The sequence below is a fragment of the Nicotiana tabacum genome, chromosome 15 (genome assembly GCF_000715075.1).
Source record: "Nicotiana tabacum cultivar K326 chromosome 15, ASM71507v2, whole genome shotgun sequence".
NCBI classification, from domain to species: Eukaryota; Viridiplantae; Streptophyta; class Magnoliopsida; order Solanales; family Solanaceae; genus Nicotiana; species Nicotiana tabacum.
Window position 1 is genome coordinate 128,939,275 of NC_134094.1, and position 18,925 is coordinate 128,958,199.

The 18,925-nt window shown below is 35.4% G+C and overlaps 1 protein-coding gene across 1 annotated transcript; it reads left to right on the forward strand.

The window, feature by feature from the left end:
• The first annotated feature begins 5,220 nt into the window (after positions 1-5,220).
• LOC107809484 (uncharacterized) lies at positions 5,221-8,028 on the forward strand. Its single transcript, XM_075231275.1, has 4 exons — positions 5,221-5,736; positions 5,865-6,002; positions 6,081-6,269; positions 7,641-8,028. The coding sequence occupies exons 1-4, from the start codon at positions 5,686-5,688 to the stop codon at positions 7,677-7,679; spliced, it is 417 nt and encodes a 138-aa protein (XP_075087376.1). The 5' UTR covers positions 5,221-5,685; the 3' UTR covers positions 7,680-8,028.
• Positions 8,029-18,925: the final 10,897 nt, after the last annotated feature.

The window sequence follows — 18,925 nt, forward strand, 5'->3', positions numbered from 1 at the left end:
TATTGGTGGCAAATATTACCTTTACCTTTTGAAGGATTATTCTGAGAACCCTTATTTTTCTCTTGTGTATAACGACCACCACTATGGAGATTATTATTTCACCCCTTGCCACGCCCATATATATTTATACGGCCGCGATAATTATTTTGTCTTCTTTCAAACTTTTGATCTATCGCTATCACATTCGCTTCAGGGAATGGAGCTAATCCAGTGGGGCGGGCTTCATGATTTTTCATTAATAGAACATTATATTTGCCTTAGCCATCATTATGCCATCAATATCATATATTGGGATTCAAACACAATGTATTAGCATCATGGTGCACCAGGACTTAAACCTGGTGTTTTACCCTCATGGAGCGCTGGAATTTGAACCCACCGTCTTACCCTCACATAATATATATCGCAAGTTGTTTCATTCATTTTAAGGAATGTAACATAATTTTGTGTACCATAAATTTAATTTTTGATCAATTCGACATAGTTAAAACTATCATAAATAACCGAATTAATTTACATGATAATTTATTTTACAAGTGATAAAGGCATGTAAACAATTATGAATGACTAAAACATAAAGAGATATTCTAACCGTTCGAGACAAATACATCAATTAGTTTAGATAGACATTTAAGTCAATATTAAAGAGGTACTACATCTTTACGTTAGCATACTATAACTAAAAAAGAATCTATAAGTATTAATCTAGTGATTGATCAAAGTAAGATGTAATCGTTTTTTATTTTATTTTAGCAGATGTAAGCATGCACATCAAAGTTACTAATTTGAAAATTCAAATAATTCTAAAACTAAAAGTTACCCCTAATGCAAACAGGAAGCAGAACATGAGAAGGCAACATATTCTATATAATTATCTATTATATCTTTATTAATATATTTCTATTATATAGAAAGAGCAAAGATGATCGACCACTGGCATCATTGCAAATCTATCTTTGTTTAAGGACAAAATGATAATTATGTCATAACAATTAAAATGGGACTCTAGAAGGATCTCTTTTTCTTTCTCAGCTCTAAAAAACAAAGAGCATCAGCGGCTCTTTGCCTCATCTTCTCATCCAGGCAAGCTTTCCTTTTAAATTTTGCTGAAGTTTCTCTTTGTTGTCTTCGATTTTTTTAATTTTTGGTCTACCCATGTTATATTTGTATTATTTTGCCCGTTTCTTTGTAGAACTCCAGTCTTTTTTACTTCATTGTTGTTTCTTTAACATAGTCTTTTTACTTTTCTAATTTTATTAGGTCGTCCTCTCTGTATTTCCAACAGCAGCTTCTTGTTTCTCTCCCTCTCCCTCTCCCTCTCCTCTCGTGTAATTCTTGAGGCTAGCATATACTTTCTTTTTGTTTTTTGTGTTGCTTTCAAATATGTGAAGAAGATTTTCGTTTTCTCATAAATAAGAACTCTGTAATTGAACTATGATCAGATTTTAAAGAAGTGTAGCTATACTGCAACAACAATTAATTTTTCTTTTCATATTACTATATATAATTTGCTATTAACTGGTATGATAATTTTTTTGGTCCGGCGCTAGAGAAAATATGCTTCTGCTTTCTCTTTAATTTTTTTTATAGGAGATTGTCTTTACTAAAAACTTAATCTTGATATAATACTCCAATCAAAAGTTGTAGTATATTAGCATAATGAAAAATAGCAGAAAGTGACAGCACTCTGAAAACCGACCAAACCTAAAAGTACGGACTTAAAGCCAATGCGGAACTAATAATTAAATTTAGTTACTTTAAGAATTGGGGTTTTTGTAAGACTTTGAGAAAATAATCTTGATGGTTTAGAACTTCCTTCTAAATCAAGGAAATAAAGTCATATCCAATGGACTGTGCACAAACTAAAGGACTAAGCGCCTGAGAACTTCAAGGTTTGAGGATTCCATGTTGAACTGCTCAATGGGTATAAATGTAGCTATATTGAAGTTACTCATTTGTCAACAACGAGTATTGTTGCTATAACTACAAAAAAATCATTTTCTTTTTTATCATATATTTGGTTCTAGAGGCAACAACCAAGTGTCGGCATTCCTTTGTACACCTATCTTCTTTCTCCCCCCACCCCCCACCCCCCAAACTTTAGTATTTATCATACTTCAGATCTTTAATTACTACTTTTTAAGATTTATTTTTTTGAATTTAACAGTGGTTCATTTTGAATAGAATGAAGTCGCAAGCTATGATAGTTCATACGATCCGATGTTTTGGCCAAATTACAAATATTTGATGGTTTGCATCACAGAATTGAACGCTTTTTACCAAAATGTGAGAGATTAGATTTTCATTAATCTTTTTAGTATTAATTATTCTTCATTTATTATTTGAAATTGAGGAGTAGTTCTTGTTATTGTAATCTTTTATGATAGATAAAAATATATCGATGGTAATCCTTAACTTAATAATTTTGAGAAATAATGGAAACTTTCTTTCAATTTCCCACTAAGAAGCTAGATGGTCTTTAATACCTTGACGAAAAAAATAAAGTTCTAAGCTTTACAAGGTTTATCAACGATTCATACATACCATTCTTATTTTTGTATAAGATGGCTTCTCAGTGATCTATATCTACTTAGAAAATTTAAAATATTTACAGATTTGGAGAACCTATTAGGGCTTTCATGAGCCATGAACCAACTTCGGTGGAAGAGGCTTCTTCAAGGACAAAACTTAAGCTATAGAGTTAGTATCGGTATAGTTCAGTGCTTCTTATAACTGATAAGGCGTTATTGACTAACCACATAGGTTTCTTCTTTATTAATTTTCACATGTGTTTAGATACCAAGTCACAAAAGTTATAAGCAGCAACTTGCTTCTCTGCTTTAGCCACTTTCTTATTATCAACAAGTAGACACGCTTAAGCATTATTAGCCTCCGTTTCCATTTGAACATAAAGCTCGCCATATTACCACTCATAATTTTTATTTAAATCATATATGAATCTTTTACAAGTTAGTTTTTGAAGCTTCCATAATAAGCCTCCCACACCATTAGATGTCATATACCAAATTCCACAGCATGACTTATGGTGCTTGATTTGTAATTCTTAGCTATCTATTTGGTTATTTCTGCTTTTATCACTTGTTCATTTATGTAGAGTAACTAATAAATCAAGTACCATATTCTTTCTGGGACATGTATCTCTTGAAATATATGCTCTTGAAGTCAAGCGTTCAGAAGAAGTCAAGCATTCTTTTTGAATGTTTCTATGCTCGAGATCATCTTTAACGTATTAATTTTTTAATTCCAATGAAACCTGAAGGTTTTGCTAGGCAACATGAAAGTGGAATGCCTAAAAAGTACTCTTCGTGTTACATTAGAGATTTGGTGTTACAGTACATAAAGTAACAAATTGTGCCCAAATATTTATCTTGTTATAGCTCATAAACTATTGGTTCTGGAATCCGGTTGTTCCTGTATTGCTAGTATTTTAACTTATGACTAGAATACAGGTTCATTCTAGGAACATCAATGTTGGTGTTATTATCTATTGATGCCGCGAAATAAGATTTCTAAGTAGCTACATATTAAATCAGCATATGCTACCTTTTTCTGTTCTTTCTTGTTGCGCTTCACCTAAAGGTTGATATAATTTACTTGGAACTTACTTTAAGCTTGTATTTCATTTAAATGTTTGTGTGAAAGTATAAGTGGTGGATTGATATACCATATTAGCATACTTGGTAGGGACTAATTCACTTGACCATTTGGTTAGTTCATAACTATTCTACTTTTACTTCAGTACATGAAATGCACAAGGATTATATGTTTCATGTATATTTATATAAATACACTCACATATATGCAATCTTTTAACATATATGAAGTGTGCCTTATAGAAGACTTAAAGCTCCTCTCCTCCTCTATCAGTTCAAATGGTAATGGCTATTGACTAATTATATTGGTACCTCTTTTCGTTCAATCTCTCAGCATAATATTTTCTATATATTTATGTTTATTAGTAAGATGGTACGACCTAAATCACTCTAAGTACTTCCTTGAAACAGTAGTGTTGGTTGTGCTTATTTTGCGTTTAGTTTATTTATTTTATTTTCTTTAGGTTGTAGTCATTCACATGCTTCAATTGGTAACAATATACCAGTGGAAAGAGTTACTTTATGCTATATGTGTCTTTTATTTTTTATACAAACTATTATTTAATTTTTTTGCTTGATTTAAGCAAATTATTCCAATCACAACCTTGATTTGTTATGAATTGTGCATGCTCAATATCTTGGCAGTCACAAAAATCTATTTTATTCAAAGGGGTATATTATATTTCTAAGATGCCCTTTTACTGATGGGTGATTGGTGCATTTCTTCTTTGTCAGTATTTCTTAAGGTAATATACTTTAAATTAAAAGGTTGATGAAGAAGTTACTTACTTTTACAGGAGGCATCTGGTGTTCTTGTCATACCGCATATTCATAGACTTCCTGAAGTTACGACATTCTTACTCTGCTCGACTAGCAAGTAAAGACGCTTATTAAGACCAAGTAACTATCAAAGCATATAATTTGGACAAAGATGTATGAAGGACTTGCATCATCGATTTATCTGGTGTTATCTATGGTAACTTAGTCATGCAGTTGTAGTAGCTACCTCCTAGCAGAAGATATTTCAAAAACCAAGTCATGAACAAATAGTGACTTTGATCTATCATTTTGTATGGTTTACCTTCGTGAATTTAATTTCATTAGGGAGTGAGATTCATTGTTCCTGAATCCACAGATTCTGAATATGCATGCTCTGAATAGTAGGTGGTCTTTAATGTTTGTCACTATTTACTAAGAATGACATAAACATGGTATTAAGCGGGGGCATATTTATTATAGAAGATATGGGTTCATTTGAACCCATAACTTTCGCTCTTAAATATGTACAAATAATATATTTTAAATTCATTAAATTAGATACAATGTAGTAGAATTTTGAATCTGAACTCATAAAGTTCAAATTCTAGATCCGTCTTTAACATTAAGTATTTGAAATCATAATCATGAGGATATTATGGAGGTATGTAAATTATAATAAGTACTGAAGTAGTCAAAGTTACGGAAATAATGAAAAATAATACTTTGTACTATCCTTTCAAGAGCTATGGATATCCACATAATCTTATATTTTGTAACAATAGATTAGTAACCGTAAGATGTTTTATGGCTAACGTAGGTAATCTTGGTAATAAAATATTGCTAAAAGCATTATATTATATATCTTTTTTTTAAATAAACCTTGTAAGCATATATTTTCCCGTTCTTGCTAGACGGTTCCATCCCAAAACAACAAGGAGGGGGGTTACCCATCGCTTCAATCATCAACTGAGAAATGGCCGAATTGACACAGCCATCCTCAAAGAAGAGGCAAAGAGAACCTTTAGAGACAGCAGGACGGGAACCGTTTTCAGACGTGAAGAGGCAAAATCAAGTTCCTGAGGGTTTTGAAAAGTTGCAAAGAGAATCTTGTGTGGGAGGAGGAGGAGGAGGAGGCCAGAAAAAAAAGTTTGTGTGACGTCGGGTATAAAGTGGCCAATTATTCCGGATGGAGGCGTAAAGGAGTTGATTCCCAGAGGAGGAGGAGGACGATATTTGGCCGGTTCTTGTGTGTATGATCCGTCACGCAATCTTTTTGGAAACTTAGATCTTACTCTTTTGCCGGCTGGCGCTGATGTTTTACAGGATCGCAAAGAGTTCGTCTCATTTTGGGCCTCATACATCCGTCAGTTTCATTTATCCGAGGCTTGCTTCCTTTGAATTCTCCTTTTTTTATTTTTCATTATATTAATTATGATCCCTCTCCTTTCTTCCGCTTTGGATAGTTTTCTTCACTGTTGGCTTGTTTGACAGTCTTTTGACATTGATGTCCACCCTGGTTGGTCTCCTGCTTCTCGAGTAACTCCATATCTGGATTTCAGTTACCGGTTCGAGTCGCTGATGGAATTGGCTAACCATGCTATCCGCAAATATAATGAAAAAGAGTGCAATGTATGTATGCGCCTTAATTTGCTTTCTGTGATTAGTCCCTGACTATCCTTCCTTTAGTGATAGTGACTCTCTTTTCAGGTTTACAAGTACAAGGTCTTGAAGATTGAGAAAGTGAATTATCTTCAGACGGCATACCACCGTTATTTCATGACTGTGAAAGTCTTAAATCTCACTCTTGCTACTCCTATCGAAACTTTCCAAATCGGTGCTGCCGAACATGTATTCAATCATAATATAGTTATCCTTTGTTGCCGGCCTAAAGAAGAGGTAATCACCTAATGAGGTTTACAATTTGCTGCCTTTTTTTTTTCTTCTGCGTACTTAATGAATCTTTTTGTTTGTTTTTTGAGTTTCAATGGCAATAGGTCTTTTTTTGGGGTAAATAAAAACTTCTATTACCAAGGTGAAAGTACGTTACAGCTCAAAAGAAACAGAAAAACAACTATCTATGGTTGGACATGCAGCCCCAACCTTAGGCATTCTGCTTATTCTCATACCCTGTTTCGAAACAATCACACAAACTATCAAACACAAGCAAGAATCAGTATAACAACACCTGTCTACTACCACTTCTGCTCAGGGATAAAAATTCAAAGTGTCCAGCCTCCTAAGCAATCTGAGTTTTAATCTTCGTCTGCAGCATATCTCTTGAATGATCATGCAATAGGTCTTTTAGTTACTCAACCTTTGTAGGTTTTGGTATTTTGAGATGATTAACCTGTTGATATGCTTTCTACTGGGACAACTATTTGCAAACACTAATGATAGGATGGATTTTGGGAGAAGCCCAAACAGAATATGCTTTACCATGGGCGTGTATGGTATCATGTAGGAAATCATTTTCCAGCATTACCTTGAAATTGGGGAGCATGCTTTGAACAATTAAAATATTTTCCACCTAAAAAGGGTGGAAAATGACTACCCATAATTACAAACGAAAGTCATGTTTCTTTACGATTCTAAAGTCTTTTTTCATATTACTTGTACTCATAACACTGCATGTGATTTGTCAGGAGAGTCCGATATTTCTCCGTGATATATTTCATGTTTGATCCTTGTCTGGATAGAAATACAAATGATTAAAATATTATAACCAAAAGATCTTTCCTCTCCCAAAAAAAAAAAGGATAACCAAAAGATCTTTGATTCTCATTTCCCCCTTATGCTCTTGGTGGCATAGACTACTTAAGTGAAAATCCCAAATTTGCATCACAATAAAAATTATGGTGTTAATGCTTGCAAAAAATACAAAGTTGAGTTTTGGATTAGGATTTCGTGATTATTTGTGGAGTAGATATGACTGGAAATGGTAATCGTTGGCATTTGTTTGCTGTGGACGATGCACTTCCACTTTATAACTAACTTTATATTTCAAATAAAGGGAATACAATGGTTAAGTTAACGAATCCCAGGAATATTAATACCATTTCTGTTAAGTTAAACACTGATGGGGAGATTCTCTTATGGTTTGAATGTTCTGAATCACACTCGTGAAGAACTACTTGCTATCAAGTTTGGTTTGCTGCTTGCACTGCACCACAAGCTGTTCCCATTGGAGATAGAAACAGACTCCACTCAGGCTCTATCACTATTAGAAAACGTTTCTCCTATTTATTATTATATCATATATGATTGCAGGTTGTTATTGCACAGTTGGATAATCCAGTACAAACATAGGGCAGGAAACAAAGTGGCACATATTTTGGCGAAGGAAGGATCAAGGTAGCCAAGCTGGATTGGAACCAACCATTTTGCAAATCCACCTTGCAGTACTAAGGCAGCTTCCTTAGCAGATAAGCTAAGGATCATTTTGTGTTAAAAACCTATTGGAAGATATTTGTAATTATTTGGCTAGCTTTGGGATGTTGCTAATTTACTCTACTACAACTAGTAATGATGATCCCAACGGGACATCTAGTTTCTGTGATGCTTCTATTACTCCTAGGAATGGTGATGGATTTGTTTCTCGCGATTGTAGTTGAGATTTTTCAATCATTATAGTTTAAGTTATTTAAATTTGGTCTCAGTTGGTTAGTGGTTGCCCCAGATGGATGCACTTATATTATTTGAAGTGGTTTTAATTTTATCAGCAGCAAGTGTTCTGCTCTTTCTACTCGAGAACAAGGGGCGTGAACTTGTTGATCATGTCTCTTTGTGGAAAATTGTATACCAATTATTTGTTGTGTTAATATAATTTGTTGAAGATGCAGCTCTCTAAGTCATGTTGGTACTATTCATGTTATAATTACGTGTAAATGTGACTTCAACTTAATTTCTTTTTTTGTTGCGTTTTGTGGGAATTACACCTTTGTTTACAAAATTATTATGAATTTAACTTCTGTGAGCCATCATAACTTGATGACTTATAACAATAGGTGAGTAGTATAAAGTGTAGTAATTTTAATTTGGTAATCTAAGGAATGAAGTAAATAAAATGTTATAACTGGTTAAAGTTTACTGGTAGTGTAAAATCTTCTTGTACTATCATTCTATCAATATATACGAATTAAATCATTCATCGAGCCAATGCATTTCCTTTCTCTTGCCTGTGAGATCATTGTTCGGATTTACACAGTATTGAGGCATTCACTGACCACAATTACAGTAATTAGCAACAAACATGAAAACTAAGACTTGATGGTACAGACTAAAAACTCAGATGCAATAATACTGGGAGATAAAAATGTACGACCAAAAACAGTACAACACTGTATGAATTTGACCATAGCTATTCTATTTGTCTTGCCTATGCTCTCTTGTCACCGGTTGCATACGACAACTCTATTGGCTCAATATATTTCCCAGCATTTGATAGGAAATCATACTTGAGGAAACTAACTTACTTGTACACCAAGAAAGTGATAGGAAATCATACTTGAGGAAACTAACTTACTTGTACACCAAGAAAGTCTCAGTTGATCTTAGGCTCGTCTCTTTTAAGCTTTAGCACAAGCCAAAGAACAAAGAAAACAACTAGGAAAGCAGGTATCATATATTGTCATGTCAAACTCAGACTTTAACATTCCTCACCTGGGTGCAATGTTTGAATGGAGACTGTCTAGAGTTGTATCAACATAATTTACGAACCTGCATAACAGACAAGATCTTATTAGCAAGCAAATTGAGAGAAACACTTGTTGAGTGAAAAGTGAAGACACTTTTGCATGCCAAATTAAAGTTGCTTAATGCTTGCTAAGCATCATACTCAGTAAAATATCATATACACTTGTGGCTCCCACATGCAGCGAAACAAGGTATTCTACTATGTACTATCTCAAATTGGTTACACATGTAAGTGCAAGACTAAAAATAAGGATGTCATCAAGTAGGGGGTAAGTGTAGTGCAGCACATCAGTGATTGTCACACAACAAACGAAAGATGCTAACCCTTTTGTTGCATCCTCTAAGGTATGGAGAAGTCTCAAGGCATCCACATAACACAGTTTTCCACTGACAGTTAAAATCTGGGAGGGACCCATAATATGAAATAAATTAGCTAGAAGGTTTCATAAACATGCTAAATTTAAGACAACGAGAGCCAACAAGATCAAACTATTTCTAGAAAATATTTTTTTAACTTATGCAGCAAATGCAGATCAATGAGATTGAAATAAGAAACATATCCTTCCACACATAGGCAGAGCCAAAATTTGAATCTTTTGGGTTCTGAACTGAACTTGTCACTGAATCCATAGCTAGTCTTGTTTACTGGGTTCACAGTTAGATATTAATATAACTTTAATGAAAATTTTAATACAAATGCAAGATCTAAGTAAAAGCTACTAGGTTCGTTAGAACCCATAAGTAATGATCTAGCTCCGCTTCTGATTCCATAGAGCTTGGAATGATAGTGCACCAAGTGCTATTTATCTTGCAAAACAATTGAGCAAACGGTATTTGGCAATGTAAATCACGAAATCTTCCCCACAAGCTAACAACATAACTGTATTTGTTCACCAGCTCGCGCTCATGGGTTTTGAAGAGCTGAAAAGTCTGTTGTGCTTTCGAAGATTAAGTATCCACAAAGAGAAACTCTGTTAAATGGGTAATTACGAAGAACAACTTATATGTAAAACCGTCAGCAACTTTTTCTTATCGGTAAGAACATCAGCAACTAACTTAGGAAGAAAGTTTTTTAAAGCTAGTTGCCCGCTGTTCAAACCAACAAAAGATCACTCAATATTTTATGCACAATTGACTTGTAGAGAACATTGTATTACGCAGAAGAAGTGATAAAACCTATTAACATCAAAGGCCTCTATTCACCATTCAAACAGATAAAATATACAACTTATCTTTTATGCACTCTGTTGAAGACAATTTGCAAAACCTTCTAGTGGAATATATCCAATGAAACCACTCACAAAAAGGACAAATTGTGTCGTCAAAATAATCTTTTACTTGTACTCATCAAAATAGACCATTCATAAAGGATACACATCCGCTCCATAACAAGGCGATGAATAGCCGAATTGACTAATTGAATGGACTCTTCACAGAGAAGTCAGTGTTGCATCCAACTGACCAAATCTAGTTCTGTTGAAAGTGTGATGAGAAGAACAGAAGTAACTAGGAGAAACCAGAATTCAAATTACCAGCTTTTGTCTCAACATAAAATGTTAAACTCAACTCAAGTTACCACTTCTGCCTCAAGGTAAAACATTAGGTTAAAGAATAAGTAACACATTAAAGAGTGTAAAGTACTCTCTTATTATCTATATTGCATTCTCATGAGCACATTATTTAAAAGGGGTCCCCAGAAATAAAAAAGATATAATAAAACAGAAACTTTAAATTAATGAAAGTCACATATAAGCTTCAACTTTGAGTACGGCAGGGATGGCAATGGGGCGGGGCGGGGCGGGTGCAGGGCGGGGGAACTTCATACACCCTACTATAGGGTTAGGGATGGCAATGGAGCGGGGCGGGGCGGGTCAAAGATTTTAATCTTTTTTCGGTATTCAGGGAGCTCGCTGGTTTTTCGTATCTAATGAAGCCAGCCATATATTATCTCCATTAAACTGATTTTATCTCTAGTTCCTTACACTTTGTATGATATAATATTGTCGCATAATCTCTTGATCATAATCACCCTTAATGAAATCGGTATTCCCAATCTACTCAGCGAATACGAGAGCAAATTGCTTTGGTTTATTAACTTTAAAGAATCAATCATGTACATGAGTGGAATCTGTTGTCCTTTTTTTCTATTATTTTGTTTTCTTAGTTTTCAGTTTAACTGTTGGCATTTTCATTGGTTTTGATTGGTTGTTTCAAATTATTATTTTCTCTGCAATATGTAAAAATTATTATATTCTTGTAAATTAAATATTACCGCGTACACACTATCTTATTCAGACCTCACTATGTGAGATTATACTGGGTATGTTATTGTAAATTAAATATTACCTTGAATAATTTGCTTGATAAGTCTAAAGGAGTTGGACAAGAGGTTTTTAAAAATGATAAATCTTAACTTCTAGGTATTTCATTTTTTGTGGGAATTACACCTTTGTTTACAAAATTATTATGAACTTATGTGAGTCATCATAACTAGATGACTTATAATAATAGGTGAGTAGTATAAAGTGTAGTAATTTTAATTTGGTAATCTAAGGAATGAAGTAAATAAAATGTTATAACTGGTTAAAGTTTACTGGTAGTATAAAATCTTCTTGTACTATCATTCTATCAATATATACAAATTAAATCATTCATCGAGCCAATGCATTTCCTTTCTCTTGCCTGTGAGATCATTGTTCGGATTTACACAGTATTGATGCATTCACTGACCACAATTACAGTAATTAGCAACAAACATGAAAACTAAGACTTGATGGTATAGAGCAAAAACTCAGATGCAATAATACTGGGAGCTGAAAATGTACGACCAAAAACAGTACAACACCATATGAATTTGACCATAGCTATTCTATCTATCTTGCCTATGCTCTCTTGTCACCGGTTGCATACGACAACTCTATTGGCTCAATATATTTCCCAGCATCTAATAGGAAATCATACTTGAGGAAACTAACTTACTTGTACACCAAGAAAGTCTTAGTTGATCTTAGGTTTGGCTCTTCTAAGCTTTAGCACAAGCCAAAGAACAAAGAAAACAACTAGGAAAGCAGGTATCATATATTGTCATGTCAAACTCAGACTTTAACATTCCTCTGCCGGGTGCAATATTTGAATGGAGACTGTCTAGAATTGTATCAACATAATTTATGAACTTGTATAATAGACAAGATCTTATTAGCAAGCAAATTGAGAGAAACACTTGTTGAGTGAAAAGTGAAGACACTTTTGCATGACAAATTAAAGTTGCTTAATGCTTGCTAAGCATCATACTCAGTAAAATATCATATACACTTGTGGCTCCCATATGCAGCGAAACAAGGTATTCTACTATGTACTATCTCAAATTGATTACACATGTAAGTGCAAGACTAAAAATAAGGATGTCATCAAGTAGGGGTAAGTGCAGTGCATCACATCAGTGATTGTCACACAACAAACGAAAGATGCTAACCCTTTTGTTGCATCCGCTAAGGTATGGAGAAGTCTCAAGGCATCCACATAACACAGTTCCCCACTGACAATTGAAATCTGGGAGGGACCCATAATATGAAATAAATTAGCTAGAAGGTTTCATAAACAGGCTAAATTTAAGACAACGAGAGCCAACAAGATCAAACTATTTCTAGAAAATATTTTTTTAACTTATGCAGCAAATGCAGATCAATGAGATTGAAATAAGAAACATATCCTTCCACACATAGGCAGAGCCAAAATTTGAATCTTTTGGGTTCTGAACTGAACTTGTCACTGAATCCATAGCTAGTCTTGTTTACTGGGTTCACAGTTAGATATTAATATAACTTTAATGAAAATTTTAATACAAATGCAAGATCTAAGTAAAAGCTACTAGGTTCGTTAGAACCCATAAGTAATGATCTAGCTCCGCTTCTGATTCCATAGAGCTTGGAATGATAGTGCACCAAGTGCTATTTATCTTGCAAAACAATTGAGCAAACGGTATTTGGCAAAACATTGTGAAAACTGTAAATCACGAAATCTTCCCCCACAAGCTAACAACATAACTGTATTTGTTCACCAGCTCGCGCTCATGGGTTTTGAAGAGCTGAAAAGTCTGTTGTGCTTTCGAAGATTAAGTATCCACAAAGAGAAACTCTGTTAAATGGGTAATTACGAAGAACAACTTATATGTAAAACCGTCAGCAACTTTTTCTGATCGGTAAGAACATCAGCAACTAACTTAGGAAGAAAGCTTTTTAAAGCTAGTTGCCCGCTGTTCAAACCAACAAAAGATCACTCAATATTTTATGCACAATTGACTTGCAAAGAACATTGTATTATGTAGAATAAGTGATAAAACCTATTAACACCAAAGGCCTCTATTCACCATTCAAACAGATAAAATATACTACTAATCTTTTATGCACTCTGTTGAAGACAATTTGCAAAACCTTCTAGTGGAATATATCTAATGAAACCACTCACAAAAATGACAAATTGTGTCACTGATAGTGCGACTGATAAGGAGTACCTGGATCTGCACACGAAAAATATGTGCAAAGAGTAGCATGAGTACACCACAATCGGTACCCAGTAAGTGCCAAGCCTAACCTCGGTCGAGTAGTGACGAGGTCATGTCAGGGCCTTACTAGTAAATATATAATAAAATAAGATAGAGTGTAATACCGCAATAAAATAAAGGCTGGAATTTAGCAACAATGAAATCATAGAAGGTATCAGCTCAGTACACAAAAACATAACAGGGGATCTCCCGAGATACCATCTCGTAGTCCCAAACGCAAATGTGCAGTACAGGAAGATCTCCCGGAATACCGCTCCGTAGTCCCAAAGTAAATATGCAATACAGGGGGATCCCCCGTAATACCGTTCCGTAGTCCCAAAGTAAATAAACAGTACATGGGGATCTTCTGGAATACCGTTCCATAGTCCCAAAGTAAATATGCAGTATAGGAAGATCTCCCGAGATACTGTCTCGTAGTCCCAAATGTAAATGTGCAGTACAAAAGGATCTTCCGAAATACCGTTCCGTAGCAAAGTAAATATGCAGTATACAAGGACCTCCCGGAATACTGTTCCGTAGTCCCAAAGTAAATATGCAGCGAAAACAATAGAATTCAATAGTTACGACGCGCAATTCTAAAGTTCAGCCCAAGTACTAGTTAAGGAAAGACAGGTAAATTCACTAAACATGTTGCACATAGTTCAAGTAAACAGTTAAGGCAAGTAGGCATGCTATTCTAATCTAGTAGGATACTACAAATGCTGATGAAACTCAAATAAAAAAAAATCAGGTTATTACTTAGTAGAAAATCAGTTTTTTTACACAATTATCCCATGTACGTACTCGTCACCTCACGTACGCGGCGCTCATATATCAAAAAAAATCTAAATCTTACGAGGAGTTCCCTCACACAAGGTTAGGCAAGCCACTTACCTCGAACCAAGCTCAATCAATCGGTAAGAATGCCTTTCCCACAAATATCCGGCTCCGAATGGCCCAAATCTAGCCAAAAGCAATTACATATCATAAATACAACAATAATAAACTCATCTAATTAATTAAATCAATACTTTAACAAAAATTTCAAAATTCGCCCTAAAAAGTCGACCCGAACCCATGTCTCGGAATCGGGCAAAAGTTACAAAATCCGAAAGCTCATTCACTCACGAGTCTAACCATATCAAATTTACTAAAATCTGATACCAAATGGTCCTTCAAATCCACAATTCAAACTTTTCAAATCCCTAGTCTCAACTCCCAAATTTCACCTTAAATACACACTAACTAGGTGAAAAATAAATGGGGAAGCAAGATTATTGATCAAAATAAGCAAAAGGAACTTAACTCAAGAAATATCTCGAAAATGCTCTCAAAGATCACCCTAAACCGAGTTTGCAAAGTACAAAATGACAACAATCGCGAAGCCCTTCGGTTTTAACCACTGCCTAGGTATTTCCACACTTGCGAAGCCTGGGCTCGCACCTACGGGTGCGCTTCTGCGGAAAATGTGCTCATCTGCGCAAATCACTTACCCTATTCTGCCTCCGCACCTGCGCGTGCACGCCTGCGGAAATTCTTTGCGCACCTGCGGTCCCAGCTTAGGCTGCCCAAAATCCACTTTTGCGCCAATATGCTCGCACCTGTGGGCAGCCTTGCGCAGGTGCGATTACAGCAAAACCAGCACCAGAAAAATCTTCCAAGTCCAAAAATGATCCGATAACCATCCGAAACTCATCTGAGGCCCCCGGGACCTCAATAAAACATATCAACAACTCCTAAAACACCATACAAACTTAGTCGAATTCTCAAACCACATCAAACAACGCTAAAATCACAAATCATCCTCCGATTCAAACTTAAAGAACTTGAAACTTTTAAATTTGACAACCGATGCCGAAACTAACCAAACCACGTCCGATTGACCCCAAATTTTTCACACAAGTTATATTCAACATTACGGACCTACTCCAACTTTCGGAATCGGAATCCGATCCTGATATAAGAAAGTCCACTACCGGTCAAAATCTCCAAAAAATCGAATTTCAAGCCTAAATAAGCTACGGACCTCCAAAATATAATCCGGATACGCACCTAAATCCAAAATCACCTAACGGAGCTAGCGGAATTGACAGAATTCCATTCCGGAGTCATCTTCATACAGTTCCGACTACGGTCCAATTCCTAAGGCTTAAACATTCATTCAGGGACTAAGTGTCCCAAAACACTTTGAAACCATAAACAAAACCTCCCGGCAAGTCACCTAAGGAGAAAAAGGTATGGGGAAACAATAAATAGGGGATTAGGGCTATTACTCTCAAAACGACTGGCCGGGTCGTTACAGTATCACTATGAACTTTGTTGTTGGATTCCCATGAACTCAGAGAAAGTTTGACGCAGTATGGGTCATTGTGGACAGGTTGACCAAGTCAGTGCATTTCATTCCAGTAGCAGTTACCTATTCTTCAGAGCGGTTAGCGGAGATTTACATCCGCGAGATTGTTTGCCTTCACGGTATGCCCTTATCTATCATTTCTGATCGAGGTACATAGTTTACCTCGCACTTCTGGAGGGTTGTACAGCGTGAGTTAGGCACGTGGGTTGAGTTGAGTATAGCATTTCATCTACAGACAGACGGACAGTCAGAACGCAATATTCAGATATTGGAAGATATGCTTCGCGCTTGTGTTATAGACTTTGGAGGTTCTTGGGATCAGTTCTTGCCACTTGCGGAGTTTGCCTATAATAACAACTACCAGTGAAGCATTCGGATGGCTCCATATGAAGCATTATATGGGAGGCGATGTTGTTCGCCAGTTGGCTGGTTTGAACAGGGAGAGGCTCGATTATTGGGTACCGATTTGGTACAGGATGCCTTGGATAAGGTCAAGATTATTTAGGATCGACTTCGCATAGCTCAGTCTAGGCAAAAGAGTTATGCCGACCATAAGGTTTGGGACGTTGCATTCATGGCATGAGAAAGAGTATTGCTCCGAGATTCACATACAAAAAGTGTAATGAGATTCAGAAAGAAGGGCAAGTTGAGCCCTAGGTATATTGGACCCTTTGAAATTCTTGAAAGGGTGGGTGAAGTAGCCTACAGGCTTGCACTACCACCTATTTTATCAGCAGTTCATCCGGTATTCCATGTATCCATGCTCCGAAATATCATGGTGATCCATCCCATTTGTTAGATTTCAGCTCAGTTCAATTGGACAAATATTTGACTTTTGAGGAGGAGCTGGTAGCTATTCTAGCTCGACAGGTCCGTCAGTTGAGGTCTAAGAGTTATCCTTCAGTTCGGGTACAATGGAGAGATCAGCCGATTGAGGCAGTTACATGGGAGTCCGAGTTATACATACAGAGAAAATATCCACATCTTTTCACCAGCTCAGGTACTTTTCTAATTTCGTTCGAGGATGAACATTTGTTTTAGAGGTGGAGAATATGATGACCCAAAAATGTCATCTTTAATTTAAACATTCATTTCTGTATTTTATGAAGATGTTGTGAGCTTACCTGCTATGAGTTACGTATCACCTGAATAGTTAATGTTAATGTCGTTCATTTTCTAGAAATATATTGCTTATGAGGCCACTGTTAGTATTGTTTTCATGTTATGTTACATTGATTGGATTATGTATGTGTTGTTAGGATTGGCTTTTGGGATTCTCTGGCAGGTGGATAGGCCTAGTTATAAAGAAAATTCTGGCAAAACTTTTGAAAATTTTGGGAGTTAGTAAAATTCGGGAAATTAAAATGCGCGAAAGAAGAGATAAGTTATGTGTTTGGGGGCGGACTCTACTTCTCATTCGAGAACTATTAACATGATGGACACCTATTGGATATGGTAATAAGTGTACGAGGCATATTGTAAGTGATATGAGGTCTAAGAAAAGTCCAAAGTCTAAGCCAAGTTGGAAAATTTTATAATAGACTAAAGTTCCAAATGAGTACGCACAAGACCAAACTTTGGACGAGTATATCTACATATATATAAGGAATTATGTGATGGACAACCTATCAAATGAAATATCTTCGAGTCTAGTTCATCATTTGGACACTCCTACAAGAAGTTATGACCAAATTACCAAACGCTGGCAGAATTTGTACTACCGCGCCTATGGGAAATTCCAGAACGCTCCAAAATTTCATTTTCAGACACTTTTTGCACAGCCGCCCCTTGCCCCGCAGCGCCCCACGCTCCACGGCTGTACAAAAATGGGTTTTTATGACACCGAACCCCAATCGAGTTAACCCCATTTCCTTTAACTCGATTGGGGTTCATTTTTGTGGTAATTTCTGGTGTTTTAGAGAGAAGGGAGAGCGATTCTAGAGAGAGGAAAGGGGAGAACTAAAGATTTCACAACTCTTCCTTGAATCAAACCTTGAAATCGTATCAAATGGTTGCTAAGGCTTCAAAGAGGTAAGAATTTCTTTCCCCGGTTCTTCAATTTTAAAATCCAACTAGAAATGGGTAATTAGTAAGATGATTTGGATGTGAGAGTATTAGTTATACATGTTTGTACCAATAAGGTTTATGGGAAGATTGTTGGGTTCAAATGGGTAAAAGATTGGGTTGAAATGGTAGAAATATTCAAAGACTTTAATTGAGGATTTGAAAGGCAATCTGATATCAGAATTCGATAATTTTTGTATGGTTGAACTCGTATCGGAACAGGTGTTCGGATTTCGTGAGTTTTTTCAGGATTCAAGACGTGGGTCCCACTGTCGATTTTTAAAATAAATTTCGGATTTTAATCCGGAAAATTAGTAAATGCATATAGAATTAATTCCTACGATTTGTATTGAGTATATTGAATTGTTTATGACTAGATTTGAGGATTTCGGACACGAATTCGCGAGGCAAAGGTTTATTGGAATCTTGAATTTGGTTGCAAAGCGAGGTAAGTATCGTGGTTAACCTTAACTTGAGGGAATAGAACCCTTAAATTATTTATTATGTGAAATGCATGTGAACGACGTATAGGCGAGGTGACGAGTGTCTATACGTCGTCAAATTAATTATTTGCATAATTACTTGAAAAATCATAAATTATTTTAAATCATGAACTAATTATTATATTAATTATTTCTCTCATATTCTTTGTTCAATATCATGCATTGAATCCATGCTATAATTGTTACATGCTTATTTGATTTACGTGACTTAATTTTCACTTGACGTTTAACATACTAATTATTAAAATGCTTATTACATCTTTAATTTCCGCAATTAAATGCTACTTGTCATCACTTATTTCAAATAAATCATAATTATTGTATACTTATTGTCTTATAATTTTATATTAATTGTTGCATTTATTGGAGTAATTTCTTTATAAGAATTGGTAAATGAATA

What these genes read in the sequence shown, in the direction of transcription:
- LOC107809484 (XM_075231275.1), top strand. Translation starts at nt 5,686, where the DNA reads ATGTTTTACAGGATCGCAAAGAGTTCGTCTCATTTTGGGCCTCATACA. An exon ending in ATAATGAAAAAGAGTGCAAT is followed by an intron (nt 6,003 to 6,080) that starts GTATGTATGCGC and finishes CTCTCTTTTCAG; the next exon opens with GTTTACAAGTACAAGGTCTT. An exon ending in GTTGCCGGCCTAAAGAAGAG is followed by an intron (nt 6,270 to 7,640) that starts GTAATCACCTAA and finishes ATATGATTGCAG; the next exon opens with GTTGTTATTGCACAGTTGGA.